This window comes from Lichenostomus cassidix, chromosome Z (assembly GCF_008360975.1).
Source record: "Lichenostomus cassidix isolate B80296 chromosome Z, HeHo_3.0, whole genome shotgun sequence".
Taxonomy (NCBI): domain Eukaryota; kingdom Metazoa; phylum Chordata; class Aves; order Passeriformes; family Meliphagidae; genus Lichenostomus; species Lichenostomus cassidix.
Window position 1 is genome coordinate 30172383 of NC_139511.1, and position 27706 is coordinate 30200088.

The 27706-nt window shown below is 42.3% G+C and overlaps 1 protein-coding gene across 1 annotated transcript in view; it reads right to left on the reverse strand.

Moving 5' to 3' along the window:
- Nucleotides 1–386: 386 nt before the first annotated feature.
- The window catches only part of PIGG (phosphatidylinositol glycan anchor biosynthesis class G (EMM blood group)), an 82627-nt gene continuing 55307 nt past the window's right edge, over nucleotides 387–27706 (reverse strand). The window contains exon 13 of the mRNA XM_085041835.1: nucleotides 387–2069. Coding sequence (XP_084897961.1) covers nucleotides 1844–2069 — 226 coding nt within the window. The 3' untranslated portion in view covers nucleotides 387–1843. The remainder of the gene's footprint in view (nucleotides 2070–27706) is intronic.

Sequence of the window (27706 nt, forward strand, 5' to 3'; positions counted from 1 at the left end):
GCAATCTCAATATACACACAATAGTTTACATTTCACTATTTGATAAAAGAGATCTACTAGAAGTAAAAAAAAAAAAAAAAAAAGAAGGAAGGAATAAAAGATCATGTGAATGTCATCCCACATTGTTTTAGGATTCTGTACACCAGAAACAACCTCTGCTCTACCCCTTCTATGTCTTTATTAGCACCCTTTCTCTCTGAGTCAAGTATCTTATAAATATGCTCTGTATGAATCTTAGGGAGGACTGCTTATGAATTAATCACATAAGTAAACAGAAAATATGCTGATAATGCTGACATGGTTGCTAGCCAGAAGGTAACCAGAAAAATATTGAGAATTATGAAAACGGTAGATGCACATTCACAAACACAAACTGTTTCAAATAATTATAATTGGCAGTAAAAAGTGATTTATTAAAAGTGTTTAATTTTCAATCTTCCAGCAGGTCACAGTAAATGACATTAAGATCCAGTAGTCTCTCCCCCAGGTAAAGAGCAATACATTGCCAGTGTATTGAAAATTTTGTTTTATAATTGAAAAAAAATTAATTATTAGCAATCCAGATGGCCTATTATTAATGTATAAAAACTAAAGGCCTATATCTTGAGATTTGCATTATCTGAAACATGAGATAAAAAGTGCATCAGCAATTCTAACAATCAACTGTGCTGTCAGCTATATGAATCTTGAAAGCTTTCTTTTTCCATATTTATAACAAAAGTTAAAAGTTTTCTGTATTCTTCTCTTCTGATACACCTTGAATACATTTAGACTAACTCAAATTAACTACTAACATGGACAAAACTGTGAAGAAAAAATACGCCACATGAATACTGATAGACAGTATAGTCATTAACATGTATCTTCCTGACAGAAGCAAGGAAAACAATATTGTTAGAAATTAATTACAGCACATTCAAGTAAGATGGCTAGACAAGTCACTAGGGGAATAGTGATACAAACTGTAAACACACCTTTTACACCTTTTATTTTGCTGGTAACTTAGTCCATTAAACTGTTTTCCTGTTCACTGCTCACAACTCTCTACTCACATGTGGGAAACATGATGAATGTTCAGCGTGGCTGCCACTGACCTGATTTAACATTTATACACTGATAAGAAGAAACAACATTTTAGCAGTGAATGGACTCCACAGAAGATTCATTACATTGTTAGACCATAAGTGTTTCTTATTCAGTGTCTGAAGTGCAGATCGAAATCCATTACAAATAATGGCTGCACTCATCTTACAATGAAAACGCTGCTTTTAAATAGAAATGCTTGTTGCCTATGCAAAACAAACAAAACCTCTTACATGGGATGTTTATACAATAATAATTTAATAACAATTTCAATGCATCCAATAGAAAGAAAACCAACACAAAAACCCCCTGAGGCTAATGGATCCAAGATCTGGTGAACAGCACCAAGAAATCCTGCACATTTTTAAGATTCTGTAGTCTAAGAAGGTAAAAAATATGTATGCACACAAGATTTTTTCAGTGCCCATGAGGCATTGCTCTGTATTTATATTAAGATGTCTATTTTTAAATTCAAAACATTTAATATCACCGTTCTGTTATTTGGAGAGTGCTATAATGACAGCTATAGAACAAAAGGTATCCATGAAAAAACAGTTTATTTCAATTCAACATTTTAAATACAAACTCAGTTTTAACACCAGACAGACCCTTCAAACCCTGATCTTGACTAAAATAAACAACTCTTTTAACAATTTACTCTTCAAAATCTGCACAACAATTTAAAGCCATTATTTTCCTTCTTCCATTCCAGCGGCACGCTGGACATTGCAACGCAGAACCACATACGATGCAGTTATTTTCAGTGTTGCACTTTGTAAGAGTGGTTCTGATCCATTGCTGTGAAGAACAGGCAGACAGCAGCTGTGATGAACACATGCACTCCCTCATACAGTAGCTTTGGTGAGAAGACGCTCCATATGAACAGGTGGTAGCGCAGACCTGTTACCAAAACAATGTAGACAGCAACTGGAATTGAACGCATCAGAGCGTAGCAGAAACAGCCGTGACCCACTGCTGCAGAATTCCTGGTAACAAAAACAGAGGGGTTCATTCTCAGGCAAACTCAGAAAAGACATTGCAGTTCCTCCACTCTTTACCATTATTTCACCACACAAGGGGTATTCAGAGATCTCCACTTCATTTTAGAAAACTGATTGTTAATGCAATGACAAACTAATGAAGTTTATTCTTGCCACCTCTATATATCCTGTGATGTGTATGTCAGGTGTAAGCATAGCAACTGTCACTGCAACAAAGTCTTACAGTAGTTCACCTAATGCTTAGATGGTTCTGTGCCTTAATATATTTTATTCTAATTGTCAAAGTCTCCATTAAGCAGTTTCAAGACAGCTTTGTCTCCTGTTGGCCGTACAGTGCCTTTCCAGAGAACCTGAATGGTAAGATGAAGAGAGGACTTCAGTAGTCTTCACAAAGCTTCCTAACCCATTCAACAGATAGACACAGTTTGCACCCTCCTTGTAAAGAGCATAAAATGTCAGAATTGAAAATGAATTCAATTCAAATTCAATTCAAATTCAATTCAATTCAAATGAAATTGTCAGAATACACTGCTGCCCATAGTCAGCAACATTGTACAAAACAACAGAGAAATTGTGCTCTTGGAAAACTTTGCAAAGCTCACTAACATAACATTCTCCAAAGAATACCACATTCTTAGGCTCACAGGAGCAATACATTGCATTCCTGTCACAGCCACTTAGCTCAGCTGGGTCCACTGCATCCCAAGAAACGTCTGCCCTAATGTAACCTACATGGTCCAAATTGCCACATTGACGTATTTTGGTGGGTGACAAGAGTCAGATGCAAATGGAAGTGAAAAGGTCTTCTGCACTTTGATTGTCCTCCCTCTCCTGAGGTGCCAACTCAAACAAATGATGCTGGGTTGGCACCTATCCAATTTCCTCAAAATAAATCTGCTGAGACTAATTCACACCAAATTCAGATATTTACCCCTTCAGACAAAAGGCAGGAAAAAACTATTTCACTGGAATAATAAGCAGAACCTTTTCCTCTCCCCATCAAAATACTTTACATCATCAGTTCCCAAAAGAACACACTGGCAAAGACTAGAAATGTTTTACACTGAAATCCTGATCTGAGAATCTGTTCCACTCCTCCCAGTTTTTATTTCTACTCTTGTTCCAAGTAATAAAAATTTAACATGGCTAGCACTTCTGCAACATGTTAATTAGTCACTTATGACTAAGTAAGCTGCAGAACACAGTATTTTTCATAAACCATTAAATTTTATATTCTTTAAATAAAAATAACTAGGATACAGCCCTGTTTTCCAGTGAAGTCAAGATCGAAATTCCCAAGGCTTTCAGTAGAAGGAAGAACAGGTCATGAAAGCAAAGTTTTAAAGTCAAGAACAGCAGGCATGAATGACTGAAAAATATACATTCAGTTCACAGGAAACTATTTCCCTTGCTGCTTAGGCAAAGAAACTGAGATTTAGGAGTGAACTAGACTGCTCCCTGCTTCTGCATAACTATTTTAGTCTTCAGTGAGCTTGTGTAAATAACCAGCTCTGTGTTTAATAACTGATTTTGTTGACAATGATTAAACAAAGTGCAGTTCACTCAGTCTTAGTGGTTTTCATGCTGATATGAGTAAAAACAGTATTTGTAGTAAAACTAGTATTTGCAATAGTCAGATGACAACTGAATAAACAGAGGAAACAACTTTTAAATCAGACAGACAAACAGACATTTTTAAACAATTTTCTAGAGTTAAAAAATGCAATTGATAGACCATATAAATGAGTCCCCAGGTCAATGATACAATTCTTTCTGTATTCTGGTATGACAAAAATAGCAAACTGTTTTCTACTTATAAAATATCTTTACTTACAGAATCTCTCAGCACTCACTTCACCTTTCAAGATAATATAGACACCTATCTTCGGAGGAAAAACTTGGACAGTTTCACAGTATAATGCAGCAGTGCAATTTAGAGAAGGCAACAAAAGTACACTGTATCCACAAAGTTAAACTGTAGTGGGATTCAACAGCAGAATAATTGGGTTTATTTCAGAGCTGGTGAAAACATTCACACGTGTTGTTGCAGACAGAGCACTAGAATGACTGAGCACAAGCAGTTGGACTACTTGGCCACTCTGATCCTAAGGCAACAACTTAGGTCTTCAAGCACATCATCATTCTTTCCTCTTGCTTTGGCCAGGGACAAGATTTGAACAGCTAAGGGTAATGCCTTTGTGTGTTCCTCTCCTCATTCTACACACAGTGCCCACAGCATCTCCAGGCCACAAGAAAGGCAGCAGCCAGGGATCAGGCAGCTACTGATAATATGACCATGACAATCCAGCTAGTTCAGCCAACTTCTAAATTAATCCAAATTAATTGACCAGGAGAACAGAGAAAGCTGGCTGTGGGATGCCACTCATGTATCCTAATGTTTATCATCTGGATCAGTCAGTAATGAATAACCTTGAGAACTCTAGGTGCTGTCTCAATTAAAATAATGGAAGACTAAAGGACACATCTAAAGTATCAATCCGTAACTAGTCCATACTGAACTGTCTCTTCAGCAATTAATACCTTTCATTATTTAAAGGAGAAGAGCACAGAGATTCAAACTGCACACACTGCCTGAATGTTCTGACAAAACCAGCCCACTATTAAGGTCTCTGCACAATGCAGGAGTAACAAAAGGAACTCTCAGCCTCTAATAGTCAGCTCATTTAGGACGTTAGCTTATGGGGACTTGAAAGAGAAATCCATATGTGTTACAGATGACAAAACATGTCCAAACTCCATGAGAGATCCAGGAAAAAACAATGCCTTTGGAGACTTCTGAAGCAAAGAACACTAAAGATTCAGATCACTAGACACGCCATAATTTGAATGCAAACATTCAGTATAGTCTAGAGAACATCCTGGCTTTCAACAAAAATGGTCTCTTTAATGGAAAATATTTAATACACAGAAAAATACAGCCAAGAAACCAGTATATTAATGGGTTTTCTGCTTCTTTGGACATCCTAAACCTCATTGCCAATGTTTTGTCAACAAATCTTTCACCTCTCAATCTGTCTCTAAGGTGTCACTAAAATGAGTAATACAATGCTTGCAAAAAGAAAAAATTACAATGCTAAAAAACAAAAAGAAAGAAAAATAACATTTCTTGTGAAAACATGTCTCCTAGTTATATAGAATACTTGGCAGCTGGTGGCAACAAGTTTTGTAGCTTAAAAATCAAGCAAAAAATCTCCACAGACAACCCTACAAATGCATCCACAAGGAATTTTAGAATACACTGGTTTACAGTGTTCCAAGCCTTGTTCAAATGCACCATTTCAAATAAACATTTTAGAAATATGTAAGCATATGAGGGAGGAATACTCCTAGTACTGTCATTTTTCTATGGTTGGAGGAGGATTGTGTCTGGAGGGTTTCGGTGTGAAATGTACTCAAACTTTTAACTCAAGTTATCCTCCAGCATTTCTGCCCTTCCATGTCTCCTTTCTAGCTGAATATCAATGCCTAAGTTATCTCCTACTGGAGATACTGAATTTACCTATCTGAAGGCAACTTTTACTGTATTAACACTTTCTACTGTAGTAAGTGGCACTTTTGTTTCTAAGCATTTTGCAGTTTCAAAGATCTCCCTGTTTAGTGCTCTCTGAAAAATACCTGGCATTTTGGTAATCTTCCCCATATATACTAATGAAGGGTTGCACTCAAAGAAACTCTGTAGCACTCCAAATGTCTGCAACATCGTAGAGTATTTGCAACCCGTAAGAAATTTCTCTGATCTAAGCAAATCAGTTCAGCAGCAAGAACAAATTTGCTATGTCTCTCCCTCATGTCCCCCTCTCACCTGGTATAATTCTACAATACTATTTTAGATTATAGAATACAATCCTGCATTGTCATGGAAAAACACTTTATATTTTTAGCAGTTCCAAGGGAACCAAGAGTCCTTCGGAAATTTATATGATCAACTCTGGTAGAGACCACAAATCAGAACAATTTTAATGCTATGACATTTTTAATGCTATGAAGTCACAATTTTTGTCACCACACCCTGTCAAGGGATAGATATCAAAAGAGGTGTTTGCCGGCAAGATAAAAGGGCTGTAAAGTATATTCTACTACCATGGAAACGATGGAACTTGGGAATGACTGATTTTTCTCTGCCCTCTCCATTCTCTTTCCCAGCAAGAAAGGCAGAGAAGGTACTACTACCTGAGCAAGATCATGTCTGTGGCAGTAAGCTACAGGGTACTGCAGCACATGTGGACTGTAGCCAGGGTTCAGCAGCTTCTCACAAAGATTTAGCTGTAAAAAGTATTAGGACCTGAAAATTCAATTTGCTTCATTTCAGCCTCAAGAGTAGGAAAGATAAAATTGTATCAATGTTTTTTCCTGATCTCACTGCTGGCATAACCTGTTACATTATGAGCTTCACATTAGCAAAGTAAGTTAAACAAACAAACAAACAAACAAACAAAAAACAAAACAAAACCAATCTATTCCTGTTGACACTGACCTAGACTTTATTGAAACAAGATACAACCAAACCATCCTAACAAGCAAAACACAAATCATAAGTATTTTGAAGCCCAGCACTGGTCAATTTTCTGTGAGTATTCTTCCAAAATTCACTTAACACTTCAGAAGGCTTCTAGTAGGAAAAAAAACCTGAAGCATTTCACACTGGTGTCATACTTGAAAGGAATAACACAGAAATGTATAGTTTGATTTTCTGTTAAGGTGCATCTGCAGGCTTTCCTGGCCATCTTTGTAAAGAAACAGTTATTCTTCATGATCTTAGCTAAAGGTGTAAAGAAAAATTGCATCCAACAACTGTTATTGATGGATAGGATCTGAAGAAATTTAGCATAGACTGTTAGTGTCCAAGTCATTCAACTGAATTCAAACTTAACAGGTTAAAATACACCAGTATAACAAGACACATCAACAGAGACACAAGGCATTTCTGGAAAGGTGATGCACAATTTATTTAAGTATGGGTAGGAAACTGGCCAACAAGGCCACAAACGGTGGTGATCTATGTTTTTTACTCAGTGTGGCAGCCAGTCACAAATAGGGTCCCACAGTGAGTGTTGCTGAGCCCCAAACTGCTCAACATTTTCATAAATGATCCAGATGATAGGATTGAAAGCACCTTCACTAATGTGCTATTGATTGTGCCAAACTGAGTGGTGAGGTGGACATGTCAGAAGGGAGAGCTATCTTACAGAGAGATCTGGTCGGGCTAGCAAGATCTGTAGGAAGCTTAACAAAGACAAGTACAAAGTCCTGCATCTGGGTCACAATATCCAAAGGGCCCAGTACAGACTAGGATGCGTGTGGCTGGGGAACAGTGTTGCTGAAAGGGACCCAGGGGTATTGGGGGACAGCAAGCAAAACATGAGTCAGCAGAGCACTGCTGCAGCAACAGGCAAATCATGTCCTGGGCTGCAGCCTCAGGGGCATTACTATCAGGGAGAGATGTGATTATCCCATTCTGTTGAGTGCTTGTCAGGCCATAGCTGTAGCACTATGTTCAGTTGTGGTCCCCACCCTTCCAAAAAGACATGGACAGGCTGGAGACCCTCTAAAGAAGGACTGGAGAGGATGAAAGAGCTCTATAAGGTAAGACTGTAAAAGTTAAGTCTCTTCTACATGGAGAAGGCTCATGGAAACTTGAGCAGAGGATGCCAGTACTTGAGTACTTAAAGATGGCTACAAAGGATGGGGGTGCTCTACTCACCAGGTAGTACATGGAGAAAACCCAAGGCATTGGGTACAAGCTGCACTGGGAGAGGTTTCATCTCAGTGTAGGAAAGACATGTTCTACAGTGAGAACAATCAATCACAGACACCTGCCAGGGATGTGGAAGAGGCCCCATCACCGCAGATTTTCAACACTGGACAGCATGCCAGATGATCTCATGAAGGCTCCTGCTCCCAGAAAATGTTGAACTAGATGATCTTTTAAGGGCATCTCCAACCTGAGGCGTTCCGTGGTTCTGTGAAGTAATGCTCACTCTTCTGCATTGAGGGCAGAGTCAATTCTTTCTTGTCTTTTTGCACTACAGTAACTATTTTTAAACTTGTGACTTAACTAAAATAACAGCTCTCTCCTCAAATTACTCCTGCCATCCCAGTAACACACACATTCAAGAATTTGTTAACTTCAAGAAAAGGTGTGAGAAAAGAAGATAGAAAAATCCTACATAAATGCAGAAGGACAGTGTCTCACGTACAGTCCTATCCACAGCTACCAGAACCAAATAGTCAGTTACGTTGGCCATGGAACAGAGTAGAATAGAAAACTAATGGTGAAAAGCCCGTAAGAACAGTAAAACAAGGCTATTGCCAGCAAAAGTACAGATTACATCTAGAAACATTCCTACAATAAAGAGTATCTAAGCAAAAGGCTACAAATACAATCCTCTCTTTCCAGAATGGTTCTTCTGAATGACTCTGCTTCTCCTTGAGCAGCAGCATGAACCACTGAGAGTACAACATTATCATGCAGGTCTTACTGATTTAAGAGAGGAATGGAATAATTTCTTCAGTGCACTGTGTATCCTTCATGCATTGTATCAGAATATTGCTCCCAACTTTCTTTACAGCTTTTTCTGGCACAATGCACAGCATATTCATCTTCAGAGACTTTATTCCTTGTGGTACAATGAGATAACTTCTAGGATTACACAGGATATTCTTACTAAGCCCAAGTATCATATACACTTTTTACTTTGACAAGTTTATAGGAGTGCTGGACTTCTTAGTAATTCAGCTTTGTGCAAATTACTCTTAAGAACAATACACAGTATTAGGATAAAGACTGTAAAGCCCCACATACTTTCTCTGGAAAACAAAATGGATTACAGCAAGAATTGTAAACCCATACCCACCTCTGCAAAGGATGAAACAATGCTAATACCATGAAGTGTAAAAGGAAGAGTAAACAAAAATGGCTCCATCTTGGGAAGTAATTACTTACAAGACCAATTTGATTTTTGATGAGGATACCTTGATTTAGTAGCTGTTGGCCCTCATTGTCCCTGGACTCTAGCTGAAAGACAGCAGAGACAGCTGAGAGAGCAGGATGAGAAGAGCTTGAGAGAAAGGAAGCAGGAGAATGGGAGGGAAAAAAATAAGGAGAAGATGGAGGGAGTGTGGGCAAGGAGAGGGTGGGGAGGGAGGGAGGGAGGGAAGGAAGGAAGGAAGGAAGGAAGGAGGGAGGGAAGGAAGGAAGGAAGGAAGGAGGGAGGGAAGGAAGGAGGGAAGGAAGGAGGGAAGGAGGGAAGGAGGGAAGGAGGGAAGGGGGGAAGGAAGGAAGGAAGGAAGGAAGGAAGGAAGGAAGGAAGGAAGGAAGGAAGGAAGGAAGGAAGGAAGGAAGGAAGGAAGGAAGGAAGGAAGGAAGGAAGGAAGGAAGGATTTATTAACCTAACAGAGTCGGAGGATAAGTGAGTAGTAAAAATAACTTTTAAGACACCATTTCTTCACTCATCCCCCTCCTCTTAAGACACTGCTTCTCCACTTACCCGTCTCCGTCTTTCCAACCAACAGCTGGGGGGAAGTGGGGGGCAGGGTATGCGGTTTCTTTTTTTTAGTCAATCCATCAACTCAATTCTTCTGCTACAAACTCTTTCTCTGCTCACCCCCTTCCCTCTTTCCAACCAACAGCACAGGCAGGGGGCAGGGTAAGGGGTTTGTTCTCTGGTCAGTCCATCAGGGAGAGGGGTTCTCTATGTAGCCACAGGGTCCCTCCTACGAGAGACAGTCCTCTGGGAACTTCTTTGGTGTGAGTCTAATCTCATGAGCAGCCTGCCTGAATCTGCTAGCATACAAGTCTTTGTCCATAGGGTGCAAACTTCCGAGCTGAGGCCAGGCTGCTTCCATCCCAGGAGCAAGACAAGGCCTTTCTCTCTCTTGCAAGGCCTTTGCAGCTTTAACTCTTTATACGAGACTCCCACAGGATTACAGCTTCTTCCAGGCATCCACCTGCTCCTCTGGCGTGGGCTGTGGGTAGATTTCTGCACCCCTGTGGACTCCATGGGCTGCAGGGGGACCTCCTGCCCCTCCATGGTCTTCACCACAGCTAGCAGAGGGTTTTCAGCTCTGGTGCCTGGAGCACCTCCTCCCCACTTTCTCCACTGACCTTGGTGTCTCCATGTTGTTTCCCCTCACATATTCTCACCTCCTCCTTCTCCTCCTCTAGCTAAAAAGAAGTGCATGCTCACATTGTTTTGATTTTTTCTTAAACATGTTTTCACAAAGATGTAACTAACATCACTAATTGGCCCAGGCTTGGCCAGCAGCATGTCCATCACCTTCAGAGCCATCAGAGATTGGCTCTGCTGGACATGGTGAAAAACTCCCAGAACATTCACACAGGACACACAGGAGCCATCTCTGTGCCCCCTCCACCCACTAACAAAAACTGTACTAGGCAAAACCAACACATGAACACAGGGGTGCAGCTTCTGCCAGCCCTTCAGACACTCCTTCAGGCCTACCACAACTGCTTTTGAAGGGTTTAGATTTCTCTTAGATGCTGAAGATACCTTGCTGATGTTCTGGGCTAAGCAAAACCAACACAACAAGGAAAGTCTGAGAGAAACATGTAAGATAAGAAGGGAAAGTGAGACTGTAAGCAAAAGAAAGTGCAAGGCAGACAAAGAAAAAGTGACACGTGAGATATGTGAAGTACAGGAGAAAGTGCAGACAGAGCAGGAAAACAGGCAAAGGAAAAAGGGAAAGCATGATGAGACAGCAATTGTAATAAGGCCTGTGACAGAGAAAGGATAAATGTGCCTTAGAGAAAGTGCATGAAACTGCATCAATAAAAGGAAGATGGTGCAAGACAAGAGGACATGTATTGTGTGCCAGGGAGAAAGGGAAAGCTCCCACATTAAAGGAACACTGTATGACAGAAGTGGTTAGAAGAGAGAAAGTGGCAAAGAGACATAAAGAAATTATTAGGAAGTGTGAAGAGTGTCCTAGAGAGAGGAAGAGATGCAGAGGACTGAGGTAAAGCACATAAGAGAGGAAAAGAAATCTCACACAACAGGGCAGAAGAGAAAGCATGCAAGAGGGACTGAAAAAGGATCAGATAGATGTTCAGCCAAGAAGGAAACTATTTGAGAGGGGAAGTAGGCACAAGAGAGGAACATATGTTGAATGAGACAGACCAAAAAAGCATGAAAGTGATAAACATTCACAGTAGAGACAAAGGATGCTTGAGCAAACAAGAGGTGACGTGTGTATGAGAAAGAGCCTATCAGAGAGGGTATGTGTGTGACAGAGCAGGAAACTGAGGAAGAGAAAGAACATGAGAGAAATATGAAAAGTATGAGAGAAGGATGAAAAACAGCAGAGAAAAAGAGGGAAAGCATACCAGGGACAAACAATGAATGGGAGGATATGTGCATATGGGGAAGTGAGAGACAAAATGAGAGAGTGTGTGCACAAGAGAGGAAAGGTGCAACAGAAAGAATGAAAAGGCATCAGAGAGGGGAAAGGCAGGGGAAAATGGATGGAAAATGAGAGAGAATTTATGCATAGAAAAAAGATATTTTAATTAAGAATACACAAGTGGAAGATCAAAAGCATGTGACAGAACGGGAAGGTGCACAAGTGAGATGGAAAGTTTCCAAGTCAGCACAGGGAGGCAGGAAAAGGGAGGGAAGTGTGCCCAAGAGAGGGAAAGTAAAAGCAATAATGAGAAGGTAAGAATAATCAACAGAGAGGAAGTGGAAGGCTGTGAGATGGAGAAAGGGTGCCAGAGAGGAAAAATACATGCAGAAGAGGGGGGACACACTATAGAAAGAGAAGCATGCATGCAAGGGAGTGGAAACTTGAGAGAGGAGGAAACCAATGACAGAGTGTGAGGCAAAGAGGGAAGGGAAACATACACAAAGGAGAAAAGTGTACAAGGGTAAGCAAGGAAAACTGCAGTAGACCAAAGGAAAAGCACATGCAACAAAGTACAGGCATGAGAGAGAGAGTGTTCTAGAGACTGAAAGCATTAACTGAAAGCAAAGTGTAAAAAAAAAACCATGGAATGATTGAAAAAGGGACAGAAAGCATGAGCAAAAGAGGTGAAGAGCAGAAGTCAAAGAGCAGATGAAGGCATGGGGAAGAAAGAGGCAGTGTGCGTGAGGATAGAAAAGTACAAGCACAAGAGACTGGGACACTGTTCAAACAAAACGAAATGTGGTAAAGGGAAGCATTAAAGACAATGAAGTATAAGAAGAGAAACAAAATGTGTGAGAAAGAAAAAAAAAATTAAGGAATACGGTAGGGATAGGGAAGAGTATATGCAGAAGAGTAGGAGCCAAGGGAAGCATGATAGGAAGGGAAGCCCTGTGAGGCAAGTGTGAGAAAGCAAGCACAAAAGTGAGAGAGGGAAGTGTGTGAAAAAGTAAAAGAGGGTAAGAGTGTGATAAATAGGAATGGGGGAGCCAAAGGTACAGTAACAGTAGGAGGGGAGGCATGTCCAGAGAGGGGTGAAGGGAGTGCAAGGGAGAGGGAAAGACCCTGAAACAGACTGATGGGGGAGGAGCATGTGGGAGTAAGAACCTCTGCATGCCAGTGAGTGCAAAGGTGCGTGAGAGGCAAGGAGAGTAAGGAAGCAAGAGAGAGAGAGTTAGGGTGAGTTTTGGAGGGAAAGTGGGGGGGAGGAGCAGCAAGATGAACAAAATTATGGAGGAGAGGAATGCAAAGAGAGAGGGAACTAGCAAGTAGACAGTGAGAGAAGTGCTACTGAATGAGAGACACAGCAGAAGCACAACCAACAGTGACAGCATGTGCATGGGGTAAAGTGCAAGTGAGTGACAGTGAAGCATGCAAAGGAGCAAGGCAGCGAGGTGAAACATGAGAGAGCATGATGGGGGAAGAGAGAGCATGCACAAGAGAGCATGATGGGGGAAGAGTGTGGGGAAGATGGGGAAGAAGAGGAAAGCATGTGACAGGGAAGGAAAACACGAGGAAGAGAGGGAGGGAGGGCAGGCAGGAAGGAAAGAGAGACAATAAAAGATCAAAAGGGGCAGCATGAGAAAGAGGAAGGAAAGGAGCACAGGAAACTGACAGTAGGAGTAACAGAGGAAATGCAAGCAGACAAGAGGAGAACTGTGTACATCAGTGCAAGAAAGGGGGGCAGCAGAAGAGCAACATGATGCAGAGAGTGCAAGAGAAAGATGACACACACAAATTAGTGAAGGTACGCAAGTGAGAGACAGAAAGCAAGAGAAGGGGTCAAAGTGCACACCAGAGAGAGAAAATGCACAAGTCGAGAGAGAGGACATGAACATCCAGGACAGCAGTAAGGACATATGACAGAGAGGGAAATCTACTGTGAGAGAGGTAAAGCTAGAGAAAGTGTGAAGGGCAGCAAGTGGGACAAGGACAGAGAGCAATAGACAGGGAGGTAAGCAAGCCAGATAGGGAAAGCATTAGCCAGAGACTGAAAACATAAGCGAGAGGGAAATCCAAGGAAGAGAAAAAATGTGAGAAAGGTGAGAAAGGATGAGAGAGGAGGTTAGTGAGGGAGAATGACTTGACATGAGATAAAAAAGGAAACAGTAAAGCACAAGGGAAAGAAAGAGTATGCAAGGGAAGCGAAGTATTAGAGAGAAGCACAAAGTGCATGTCCAAGACAAAAAACACATGCAGACATTAAAACTGAATGACAGCAGGAGGGAAGATGTGTGTGAGAGAGGGAATATGGATGAGGTGGAGATGGGGAAAGGGTGTGAGAAAGTGCAAGGTGAGGGAAACATGACATCAGTAAACCATGCTAAGTTCAGGGGAAGCACATGACAGAGGCATGGCAGGTGAGAGGGAAGCAAATTATGTACTGCTGGGAAGTGTGTGAGAAAGAGGAGGCAAGTGACAGAAAGGGTGGGAGCGGAAGAGAGAGGTAAGGGGGAACTGAGGACAATAAGAAAGGAATGAGGAGAGAGGGAAAGCTAGAGAAAAAGAGAGGGAGCACGACAGAGGGATAGTGAAAGTGACAGCAAGAGAGAGGGAACAAAGACGCTTGATGAGACAGAAAGCACAAATGACACTGAAAGTGCAAACAGGAAGGGTAATTTTGTGAGACAGGAAGTGTGCAAGAGAGGGAGGAAGACATAAAAATGAAGAATAAGATGACATGTGAGAAAGGGGAGTGCCAGAGAATGGGAACAGCAAGCAAGGAAAAGCACACATGGGGGATAATGTAAGCATGACAGGCGAATTCATGTGAGAGGGGAAACACACGAGCATGAGGAGGATGCATGTGAGAGGGAGGCTATTGAGACAGACAGGCACAAGGTGCACTACACAAAAGTAAAGGGCACAACAGAGAGAGGAAACTGTGTGGGAAGCCTGTGAAAGGGAAGGTGTGAGAGAAAAAAGTAGAAGTGAAGAAGAGGGGAAGAGGCAAAGCATCAGAAAGGCAAAGCAAACAGGGATACCAGGAGGTGGAGGGAGGTAAAGCACATGTAAAAATGGAAGCAAGAGGAAAATAAAATCAAAAGAGAGAAGCGTGTGAAAGAGGGATGAAGCACATGAGAGACAGGAATGCGAAATGAAGAGTTTAGAACAACAGACATTGAGACAGGGAAGCACCTGAGTAAGAGGAAAAAACATAGAGGACAGCAAAGGCATGAGAAAAATGCAAAAGAAGAGACAAAGTGAAAATAAGAGGGAAAACAGTAGAAAGAGTGAGGTAAGGCATGTCTGAGAAAGAAGAGAGAGGTGAGATTCATAAGAGAGACACACAGATGGGATGGAGGGGACATGTGAAGTGTGCCAGTTAGAAAGGGAATATATGTGGGACACTGAAGGGAGAGAAGGCAGGGGAAGGGAAAGGAAGAGTGCTGGAGAGCACTAGTGGGGACGAAGGGAGAGAGAAAGTGGAAAGAGATGAGAGAAAGAAGGAAAGCACACCAAGAGACTGAAAGCAGAGGCAAGAGGGAAATCACACCAGGAAAGCAGGAGCAAGCAAGAAATCACATCAGAGAGGGCAACTATGCCAGAAAATGCAACTGGCATGTGAGAGAGGCAAAGCAAATCCACAAGAGCGGGCAAGCATCTGAATGAGGCAAGGCAGGAGCACAGCAGGCAAAGTGCATACAAGAAATGAATCATGTCAGATGGGGTGACCAAGACAGGGGAAATGCTTGAGAGAGAAATCTGTGGGGAAAGGGGAGAACTAGTGCATCAGGGAGAGAGGAAAAGCATGCCTGAGGCTAATGGGCAAATAATAGAGACAAAGAGAGAGGGATAGCAAGGGGGAAAGAGAAGGATACTTAATGAGAAATAAGGGTAGCAAGCAATGGGAAGAGATATGGATAGGGAAAATATAAGCAAGAGACTGCAAGCATGAGCAAGAGGGAAAGTGCAACACATCAAGGCAATGTATCTGAGATGGAAAAGCACCCAAAGGGGAGGAACGAATGACAAAAAGTAGTAAGAGTGGGAAGAAAAAAGTGCAAAAGAAAGTAAAAGCACTCAAGAGAGGCAAAGCATGCAAGAGAGGGATGAAGGACATGGCAGAAGCTGTGTGAGAGAGGCAAGGAAAGTAAAGAAGGAAGGCCACGTGAGAGAGTGAATGTTACAATGAAAAATGTCTGAGAACGAGTAAAAGAAGGGTAAAGAGAGACAGAGAGTGGAGAGGTGGTAATATCAAAGGTGGGACAAAGAGATGGGGAAGGGACAGGAGGAATAAGAAACAAGAGATTGAAAAAGGGAAAGTGAGAGGAAGAAGGGGATTGAGAAAAAAGGATTGTGGGAGACAGGGATAGCATGAAAGAAGATGGGGAAGCACAAGAGACAAAGTCTGAAGGACAGAACGTACTAGTAGGAGAGAAAGGGATTGTGCAGCAGAAAGCACATAAGGGAGAGAAAGAAAGAGGAATAACCAAGTGCAAGAGAAAGAAGAAGCACATGCAAGGGTGGGAAACTACAAAGAGATGCAAAGTGCAGAAAAAAGCACCTGAAAGAGGAAGCTAAGAGAGAAAAAACCAGACGACTTTCGGAAAGAATGGGAAAGGGAGGCCATATATGCCAGGGGAAAGATTATACAGGTGAATGTTATGCCAGAGACAGAAAGAGAGCAAATGAGGGGGCAAGTGAGAAAAAAAGAAAGTAAAAGGAAAATAAATCAAGCTGGCACAGAGAGAAGTGTGTGGAGAAGAAAGGATGAGAGTAGGTGAAGGGGAGAAGCAAGACGGATATAAGGATAGCAAGGGTTAGCAAAGGCTCATGCAAGAAAGGGAGGAAAATCACAAAGTACAGGAAGCATGTGCAAAAGGAAAACAGAAAGCAGGAGATATGAAAATTGTGCAACAGGGAGAAAGCATGCAACATGAGGAAAGAGACTGGGAATGCAAGGCAGAGAAGGAAAAAGCAGAAGAGTGAAAAGGAAACACCAGAGAAAAAAGAAACATACAAGAAAATCAAAGGCCATGAGAATCACAAAAGGAAAGCATAAGAGTAAGTTCAAGTGTGTGCAAGAAAGTGACAATGCATCCAAGAACAGCAGGGGTAGTGGGGGGTATGCTGTGCAGTAGAGGGAGGGATAATGAAGCAAAGAGAGAGGAAGGCATAAAAAAAAGAGAAACTAAAAGCATGAATGAGGACAATAAAGGACATGTTTCAGAGATAGAAAAGTATGCAAGGGGTGGAAAAAGCATAAGACTGAGCAGCAGAGCAAAAGAGGGAGAGGGAAAGTGAAGGAGAACAAGGCTGAGAAGTGCAAAACCCAGGGAAGGTGAGGTCGAGGGGAAGAGTGTCCAAGAGAGAAGACAAGCAAAGCGAACTGGGTAAAGAGAAGGAAAGTGCATGGGAATATACACACACACACCATGATAATACAACTTTCATAGAGGAAGGTAACATGAGAAAGAAGTGAACCATCTGTGAGGTAAAATGAAGGGAATGTGTGTCAGGGAGAGGCACAGCAGGAGAGAGAGGGGGAAACATGAAAGTGGGAGCAAAAGCACAAGGAAAGGTGAGCTAGTTGGAATGTGGGCATGGAAGAGAGGTGCGAAAACATGCAAGACAGGGAGAAAGCGAGAAATCATGAGAAAATAAGCATGCTAGAGGGAGTGCTAGTGAGTGTGAGCATATCATGGAGATGAGGAAAGCAAGAAGGAGAAGAAAAGCACAAGCAAGAGGGAAAGCTTACCAGAGAGTGGGAAAGTACATCCAATAGAATGGTAAAGCACATCAAAAAGAGAGGGAAGACATGTCTGAGACAAATTGAAGGCTCAGGAGAGAATAAGCTAGAGAGGGAAGAAATGAGCAGTTGAGAATGAACTAGTGAACGGAAAGTACAAACAAGAAGCCGCAAGCATGAGAGGGAGAGTGCGCAAGAAAGCAGAAAATTCTCAGTAATGAAATAGCATGTGAGTAACAGACAAAGACAGACTGAGAGAGACGTAAAAGGAGGCAGAGGGACAAGGCAGTTGAAGACAGAAAATGAGGCAAAACAAGGTGGGTGGAAAGGGAATGGGATGGGGGAAAGGGAATGAGAAAGATGAAATGGAAAGAGAAAAAAGGGAAACGTGCAAGAGGGACAGCAACAGATAGTAAGGAATAGCACAAGAACAAGAAAACACAAGTGTGAAAGTGCAAGCAAAAGAGGGAAATTGCAAAAGCAGGAACATATTAGAGAAAGAGGAAAATCCTATCAGAAAGTGACAGAAAGCACATCTCAGAGAAAAAGGGAATTTGGAGACAGAAGAGAGAAAAATGCATAGAAAGTGAGTGCAAGAGAAAGAGAAATCAATGGGATGACAGCAGGGAGGAAAAGTGAGGAATACAAAAGAAACAGAAAAGAAACATGTAACAACATGAACGTTCACAAGAATGTAAGAGAAAAGGAAACCAAGAGAGAAGCAACATGTGTGTGAAAGAAGGCAGATGTGTTTAAGGTTGTAGGAGAGGAGAGGGGTCTGTGAAAGAGAATGCTGATCAGAATGGGAGAGAAAGCACATCTACAAGAAGACAAAATTTTTGCGAGAGAAGGAGAACCAAGAGGGAGGCAAAGGTTGAGAGGTCAGAGGGAACTAACTGAAAAAAGCACACTGCTAAAAGGGGAAAACAGAGAGGGAGAGAGACAAATGGAAGGGTAGAGAGGGTAGAGAGGAATCCAGAGAAAGCCTAAGACAAGCAGAGACAAAGGCAGAAGCTAAATAAAGAGAAGAAAGAAAACAGTGGGACTGGTTGGTAATTTATGAGGAGGAGAGGGAGTGAAAACACATCTGAGACAAAGGGAAAGCCCAAGAGGCAAATGGATAGAGAGAGGAAGATAGTGCGATGCCAAGAGCAAAAAGAGCAAGCAGTGTAGAGAAAACACAAGCAAGGGAATGAAAGCATAGGAGAGAGGAAAAGGGCATGCATGAATGTGTCAAGAGGTGGGAAAGCACATGAGGAATGGAAAAAGTGAAAGAGGCAAAGCAAGGGAGAATGTAAAAAGGTAAGCAGAGGAAAAAAACAAATCATGCAAGAAGCAAAGTGAGTGAGAGGCAAAACATGTCTGGAAGAGAAGGAAAGCTGTGGGGCTGGGACACAAATAAGAGAGGAAAAGCCCATCTCAGGGAGAAGGAAAGATAGGAGACAGAGCAGAAGAGATGGCAGAACCAAGTGAAAGGGGCCAGAGAGAGACGGAGAGAGATTGATGGGGAAGAGGGAGGCAAAAAGCAATGCAGAGTGAGATGGAAAATTCAGGAATGGTTGGGGGGTGTGATGGAGAGGGAGGGATAGTGAGCAGAAGAGAGAAGTATGGTAAGACAGAGAGTGGGACAGCAATTGAGACAAGGGGGATAGAGACAGAAAGCTGTAGTGAGACAAAGTGCAAGTAGAGAAAAACTGGAAGATGGAAATGGATGAGAGAGAAGAATGTTAGACACTATAGCAAGAGAGAATAGGAGAGTGAAGTGCCTAAACTGACACACGGACTGCAAAGCATAAAAGATAAAGCCACAAAATGTGTATGGGGGAGACAGAGTGACAGTGCATGCACACAGGAGACAAAGTTCACATGCGCAAGAGGTAAAGCATGAGCACAAAACACTTGGAGAGAGGCAGAGAGAGAGAGAAAAAAAGAGAGAAAGGAAAAGTGCACGACACAAGAGACAAAGAGCAAATGAGGGAACAGCAGAAGTGAAAGGCAAAGCCCACATGAAAGGCAAAGTATGTCTGAGAAAGGCAACATGCATGTAAAGACAACGTGCAAAAGGGAATGAAATGTACATAAGGGGATATGTACATAAGGAGGGGGAAATGCATGCAAGAACCACACAAGTGGAGGGAAGTATACACAAGAGGCAAAGGTCAAAGCATAAGGAGAAAGTGACAGAATCAGAAAGGTAAGTTCAGAGTTACATGGAAAAAAAACACATGAGAGAGGCACAGCACAATATTACTGGTGAAAGGCAAGAGAGGCAAAATAGGCAGGAGAAGGCAGGGAAAGCATGAGAGGAAATATCATGCAAAAAGCACACAGCATCATTAAGGTTGGAAAAGACTCTTAAGATCTTTAAGTACAACCATGAACTCAGCACTGCCAAGTGCACCCCGAAACCATGTCCCAAAGTGCCACATCTGCACATCCAAATACCTCTAGGGATGGTGACTCAGCTACTTCCCAGGGCAGCCTGTTCCAATGCTTGACAATCATTTCAGTGAAGAAACTTTCTCCTGATATCCAATCTAAACTTTCCCTGGCACAGCTTGAGGCCATGTCCCTTTGTCCTATGGCTTGCTACTTGGGAGTAAGGACCAACCCCCACCATGTTACAACTGCCTTTCGGGTAATTGTAGAGAGCCTCTTTTTCTTCAGGCTAAACAATCCAATTTTCTCAGCTGCTCCTCATAGTACTTGCGCTGCAGACCCTGACCAGCTCCTTTGCCCTTCTCTGGACACGCTCCAGCACCTCAATGTCCCTCCTGTAGTGAGAGGCCCAGAACTGGACACAGAACTCGCAGTGTGGCCTCACAAGTGCCGAGTACAGAGAGACTGTCAGTTCCCTGGTCCCATTGACCACTCTATTGCTGATACAGGCCAGGATGCCATTGGCCTTCTTGGCCACCTGGGCACTCAATAGTTCCTGTTCACCTGCTGGCAACCAGCACCCCAAAGTCCTTTTCCACCGGACAGCTTCCCAGCCACTCTGTCCCCAGCCTTGTCACCCAAGGCCAGGACCCAGCACTGGGCATCACTGAGTACCATACCATCGGCCTTGGCCCATCAATCCAGCCTGCCAGACCCTTCTGAAGGGCCTTTCTGCCATCCAGCAGATCAATACTCCCACCTAACTTGGTGTCATCTGCAAATTGACTGAGGGTGCCTAGATCCCCTTATACAGATCACTGATAAAGATATAGATGAGGGACGAGCAAAGCACAGGAGAAAAAGGCAAAGACTATCAGAGAGAGGGAAATATGGACACACAGAAAAAGAGAGAAGAAGCTTCACAATGAGAGGGAATATGAGTGGGGGAGAGATGTGGGAAAGGAACAATGGAAAAGAAGAAGAGGAACAAGTGGAAATAATGACAGAGGGGAGAGATGAGGGGAAGCCACTCTGTTTCAGGAAGAACTCAAGAAAGCTTGAAAGACAGGTAGGAAATCCCCAAGAGAGAGGGAAATGCAAATCTAACAGGGAGGAAAAGCAGGTTCAGCACGAGGCAAAAGCGGGTATAGTTGGGGGAAGTTCTACAGATTTAGAAAAAAAACTATACTGATAGAAAGGACAGAGAATGAGTGGGAAGGAGAAAGCACAAGTGAGAGACTGCAAGCTTAGGAGAGGCAGAGTGCATGCAAGAAAGTATGTCTGTCAAGAGACTGGAAAGCATACAGAGAAGAAAGAAAAAGACAAAAAGGCAAAGGGAATGAGGGACGGAAGTGCTAGAGGAAGAAAAGGCATGTGAAAGAAGAAAGGTGGGAGAGAGGAGGATCCAGGTGAAAGACTTAACATGGGTCAGAGAGATAGGGTGCAAGCAATTTGCATTTGAAAGTATTTGAGTGTGTGTGAGAGCTGTAAAATCTGTGAGACATGGGAAAGCATGCTACAAGGGAGAAAAGCTACAGAAGGGAAAGGAAGACAAAAAAAAAGAAAAGCAAGGGACAGAAGGATGCACAAGACAATGACGTAAGAGACCAAACACGCACAAGAAAGCAAGAGAAAAACAAAGCACATCCAATTGAGAGAGAGAGCATTTGCATGTTTGCAAGAGGGAGAAAGTGCATGAGCAAGGAGAATTGCATGCATGAGAGGGGGAAGCATACAAGGGGGGAGCTGAAAGAAAGGAACATGCAAAGGAGAGAAGTGTGCCAGCCAGGGGAAGAGCATAAAGGTGAGGGAAGTAGGCAAGAGAGAGGGAGAGAGGTATGTGAGAGAAGGGGACTAGTACGTGAGAGAAGGTGGAAAGAGCACATAAAGCAGGAAGAACACATATGTGAGAAGGAGCAAGCATGATTTGGAAATGGAGAAAATGTGCATGAGGGAGGGGAAAACCCATGATGGGGAGTCAGGGAGCCATGAAGTGTGAGTGAGGAAGCGTGTGAGGAAGAAAGCTCATACAGAAACACAAGAGGGGGAGAAGCATGCTTGTAAGGGGTCAGAAACATGAGAGTGACAGCAGTGCACTGAGGAGGAGAGCACAAGAGAGGGGAAGCCCATGAGAGAGAGGTAAGCATGGGCAGGAAAGGAAGCACGTGCATGAGAGGCAAGAAGCACACTCATGGCTGGGAAAAGTCTGCACACACAAGAGGTCAGAAACCCAAATATGAGGGATGATGACAGCACAGCCATGAGAGACAAGCAAACTGCACAACAAGGGCAAGCGTCTGTGATAGGTAGGAAAGCAAGACGAAGGAATAATTGAGGGAGGTGGAGAGAAGACAGGTGTAGCACCAGACAGAGAGAGTGACTGGGACAGTGAGAGAGGAGCATGAACAAAGGCGTTAAACTACATCCAGGTGCCTCAGTTTGACCGGGACACCTCACATGCATAAATAAATATTTACTCTTATAATTCTAGGCTTTCTGTTTTGGTCTCTCTCATCAGTCTGCATGGAGCAGCCTTGTCTTGATGCAAGTATGATGCATATGAAAGTGAGGGAAAGTATGAAAAACAGGTACAAAGTGTGTCGAGGAGAGAAGGCAAGTTTGGGGCAGAGTAGTGTGGTGGTGGCAAGAGGATAATAAGAGAGGGATAGGGAAGATACCAAGCAAGGTAAAAAAAGGTATACAGAGGAATGAGAGGAGAGATGGCAAGCAAGATAATGAAGGACAGTGAGTCAGAGACAGAGGGAAAGCACACAGGAACATGAAACTTCATTTTGTAGCAGCACCAAGCTTCACAGTCCTTCATCTACTATCAGCTGGGTTGACTAATCAAAATTTTCTTACATGGCAGTGTAGAAAAACCTAATTCCTTTGTGGTGTTTTAGCTTAGACCAGAACATCAGCAAGATATCTTTAACATCTAAGGTACCTCAAAAGCTATTGTAGTAGGCCTGAAGGAGTGTCTGAGGGGTGGGGTGTGGCACAAAGATGGCTCCTGTGTGTTTTGAGTGAATGTTCTGGAAGTTTTTACATCAAGTCCAGCAGAGCCAATCTCTGATGGCTCTGAAGGTGATGGACATGCTGCTGGCCAAATTTAGGCCAATTAAAAGTGCTAGTTACGCCTCTGTGAAAACATAGTTAAGAAAAAGTCAAAACAAAGTAGTCACACACTTCTTTTTAGTAAGAGAAGGAGAAGGTGGAGGTGAAAATATGTGAAGAGAGAACAACATGGAGACACCAAGGTCAGTGGAGAATAGGGGGAGGAGGTGCTCCAGGCACCGGAGCTGAAAACCCTCTGCTAGCTGTGGTGAAGGCCATGGCGGGAGCAGGAGGTCCCCTGCAGCCCATGGAGTCCACAAGGATGCAGAAATTCACCCACAGCCCACGCCAGAGGAGCAGGTGGATGCCTGGAAGAAGCTGTAATCCAGTGGGAGTCTCATCTAAAGAGTTAAAGCTACAAAGGCCTTGCAAGAGCGAGAAAGGCCTTGCTCCTGGGATGGAAGCAGCCTGGCCTCGGCTCGGGAGAGTCTGCACTTTATGGACAAGAGCACTCACGTTGCAGCAGAATTCGGGGGAGATGTTGCTCGTGAGATTAGACTCACGCCAAAGAAGTTCCCAGAGGACTGTCTCTCGTGGGAGGGACCCTGTGGCTAAGTAGAGGACCCCTCTCCCTGATGGACTGACCAGAGAACAAACCCCTTACCATGCCCCCTGCCCGTGTTGTTGTTGGTTTGGAAAGAGGGAAGGGGGGGTGAGCAGAGAAACTGTCTTAAGAGAGAGAGAACGAGCAGAGATAAACAGTATTTGTAGTAGAAGAATTGTGGTGATGAATAGATTTATGGACTTGCTCCATGGAATAAGAAAATACCCCATACCCTGACTCCCTACCCGAGCTGTTGGTTGGAAGGAAGGAGGGGGGTGAATAGAAAATGGGTTCTTAAGAGGGAGGGGGGTGAGTGAACAAATGGTGTCTAAAAAGCTTATTTTTACCTGTCATTCATCCTCCGACTCTGTTAGGTAATTAAATCACTTTGCAATTTTAAGTTTGTAGCCTGTCTGCCCTTCTCTTCTGTGCGTCCTGCCATCATTGTCCTGTCTTACTTAACACCAAACAATGAATTTGGTGTGTGTTTAACAGTTTTTTCTTTCCCCTCTCCTGCATGTCTGCGGCAGGAGAGAGCCAGGGTGCCTGGCATTTAGTCAGGGTCAAACCCCGATACCCTTTCATAAGAATTTACTAAAATTCCACTTATTGTGGAATGATATGATTTTTGAAAATAACACGATGCATGACCATCTATTATCCTTGAATCTGGATGAAAGTTAGCTTTTCTCTGTTAAATTCTAGTAGCCATAGTTCAGTAACAACAGGAAGGACTGCAATAATTTTATTTACAGAAACAAAACTTAACCAACCTTTCATTATTATCTTTTCAGGTTTTCAAGTCTTTTTAGTCCTGCTATCTGTTTCTGACTAGACTATCATTATTCTTTGACGATACTCTACATGCTTACCATTGGAACACAAAATTTCCCCTAAGTTATTCATGTCCAAGATTGTTAATACTGATTGTCTTAATATATCAAATAAGCTTTGCATGTATTAACATTTAGTGAACTCTTTTGTGTATGCAACATTTGGAAATCTAACCATACAGGATGGTAGAAAAATACTGTCTCACAATATAGAGGATCCAAACAAAAATAAAGGACAAATACTGCACCTTTTGTACAGCAAAGTGGTACTGAGTATCTGCACTCTAGGTAGTTGCAGCTCTACAGATGCAATGAGAATTGTCAACTCAGCTAGGTTCTCTTGAGTGTAAGTCATAAGAAACCAGAAGAACATGAGGAAGAAGACAATGTAACCATGACAAATCAGAACTTGGGCAGAACTAAAGGTTTTCAGAACCCCTTCAATTCAGTGTTATCCACAAAGAAAAAGTGATAGACCGCTTAAATTAAAAAGCATACCTGATGTTACAAAAAGTGCTCTCTACCTAAGACTGCAATTTTGTTGATGAGAACAAATCTCACAGTACATAGCATCAGTAAGACCATTTAAAAGCCAAGTGGATAACTCTACAATTATTTGGGCAGTAGCTAGCACACTGGAGGACAAGTTCTCAATTAAGGTCATCAGTCATTATTAGAAAGCAAACCTCATGTTAGATATGCTAACTCTACCAAAAACTAGATCACAATTTTTGAAGTTTCAAATCTGTTCAGATGCTTACTTTCACCTACAGACAGCAAAAATAACCTAACCTACCCAAATCTGTGTATTTATAAATTCTGTGCACATAACTTTCCTTAATATTTACACAGACAGTGCTCCAGCTCCTAAAAACAGTTGCATAGCTGGGCCATGGAGCAAAAGGATGACATTTATTTTGTAAATGGCTTTGAAGCAACTTGTTATTTGTTTATAACAGAGGCAACTCTGCTTTCCTGATCAGTTTCCAATTAGAAAATACATTTCAATACTAAGAGTCATGGCTGCTTGGAGGAAGTCTCATAGGAAAAGTCAGTGTCTCAACAACATAACAAAGGAATGAATGAAGAGGTATCCATCACAGAGCAGTAACAAAGTCCAAGAGAAATCTTCAGCCATCTCTACAATGACAGCATGTTAGGAAAATCCTAAATGAGTAGAATACTCTTCCAGCTTGTGGCAATAAACCCCAGCCCAGTTTTAGCCAATAACTTTCAGATTTCCATACATATCAACAAACAAGTACATGACTTCTGTATCTTTTTTATTTATTTAGAGAATGAGACTGCTGGAAGTATTACAGTTCTAGAGAATGCAGCAGCATATACTCTTAGATGCCAACATTTCTGCAGCTTTAGTTAATTTAAGAAAGAAAGAATGGAGTTAAACAGAAGAATTAAATACTACTTGTATAAAATACTGAAGGGTTCAGTGGAAAATATTTAAATTGTTCCTTTGTCTTTAAGGAGGGCTGCACTTTCTACTTAGGACTCAAAAAAAAGGTATATTGAACACTCACTGCATGTCCAGCTTACATCAGAAAGAAAAATGATTAATGCTTTACCATGGGTAGTGAACAGGGGATGCAATGAATCAAACACATTAGGCTGAAGATGGCAAAAGCTGACCACTTTCAGTCAACCGCTGAAACTCCTTTAGCTAACACACCTTCCTAATTCTGCAAAGATCAGCATTATGGAAGAATTCACAGCGCAATTTAAGTTGTGCTGTGCTGGAGTTCTATGTTAACAAAGTCAAGGCATAACGCTAAAGTTATGCAACTATTAATACCCTCCTATTGGGCATAACATCCATTTCCGATATCTGAAAGCCATTTGCTAATGTGAAAGCACTGCTACAACTTTTGATAACTGAGGAAGAAAAACTAATAGGCATGCAGTCTTCTAGTGCTAGGAAATGCCCACCAGTTCACCCTAACACCAAACTAACTAAACCAGCTAAAACACAGATTTCAATGTGCTGGTAATCTGAAAATTATCACGATGCCTAACTGAAGAGTCGTAATTACACAACACTGTGAACATCACCCACATGACAATTTTGTTTGGGTAGGAGCTTGGAAACTGAATCCATCTGGAGTGTACTGCACAGTGAGGTCATATAATATAGGTCAAATTAACCAACAACATGGCCCTTTTACATTCATAACGACTGAAAAATCTGAAGTTCTACTTCAGATCGAAGCAATGGAGTGGTCACTGTAAAAACTACCTTTTACATGAACCAGATGCTCCCTGAAATTTATGCAAGTCACACACAGAACACTTGGTTAAGTTCAAGAATCAGTTTAATCAGTACTCCCCATCTCAAAAATAGTTTCAAGAGTTATTGCACAGTTTCCATGGAGACTGAACCTAAAGAGTTCTTTCTATTTCTGTCTGTGAAAATCCCTTCACATTTATGCTGCCAAGTTTCTCAGGAGAGCCTGAAGGATTAAAAGTGGCAGTAATATCCATGTTAGTGTCTATCACATGCCACTTAATTATTTTAAAAACACATTTACCTTTCCATATGAGGAGAATATCATAGTTTCACGAGTTTGTTCAGATGGAAGCAAATTATTTAAGGACTTCCAACTACATTTCCACAGCAAATGTATTATCTGAAAACCTCCTATTCCGCCTTACGATATTGGCAGAAGATACATGGGCTGTGTGTATCTAATGCACTTCCATCTCACAAGTAGGCTTTTAATGTCTCTTATCACATCTCCACAGGCAAACTGATGCAGTCCAGGCTAGGAAAACTGGACATTCAGATGAACTGAAAAACTATTTAGATGCTGCAGAAATTCCATCTGAAGGCCAGTCACCAGTGATCAACCACAGGATGTCACACGAGGGCCAATACTGCTAAATGTCTTCACTAATGAACTGGGTGATGGGGCAGTGCCCCCTCAGCATGTCTGCACACAACAGAGAACTGGGAGGAGTTGTTTGTGAAGGAGCTGAGTCTGCAGATGGGTCTGCTACTACTCAGAGGCATCTTGACAGGCTGAAGAAATGGACTGACAAGAAACTCGAGAAGTGGAGATACCAAATTCTGCACCACGAACCAGAACAGGCTTGGGGCTGACCATCTGGAAAGCAGCTAGGTAGAGAAAGACATACATGATTTGGATGAGTTGAGCATGAGCAAGCAATGTTCCCATGAACGAACCCAGGGCTGTAGTGCAAAACGTAAAGCCAGCAGGTTGAAGGAGGTGATCTTTCCTCTCTGCTGAGCAATTGTGAGATCACATCTGGGGTTCTAGATACAGTTTTGGGGTCCCAAGTACAAGACAGACATGGGTATACTGGAGTGAGTCCACTGAAATCTCACAAAGATGTCTAAGGGATTGGAGAATCTGACAAAGTGAGTCTCAGAAAGCTGGGGTTGTTTAGCCTTGAGCAGAGAAAGTTTGTCAGGGTTCTCATCGATGTTCATAAATGTCTCATGGGCAAAAGTAAAGAAGATGTACTCAGACTCTTCTCACTGGTGCTCAGTGAAGGGAAGAATGATACAAAACAAATTCCCCTTAAATACCAGTGAGCAACTGTTTAACTCCAAATGTTGCCCTATCCTGGGACAGGTTGC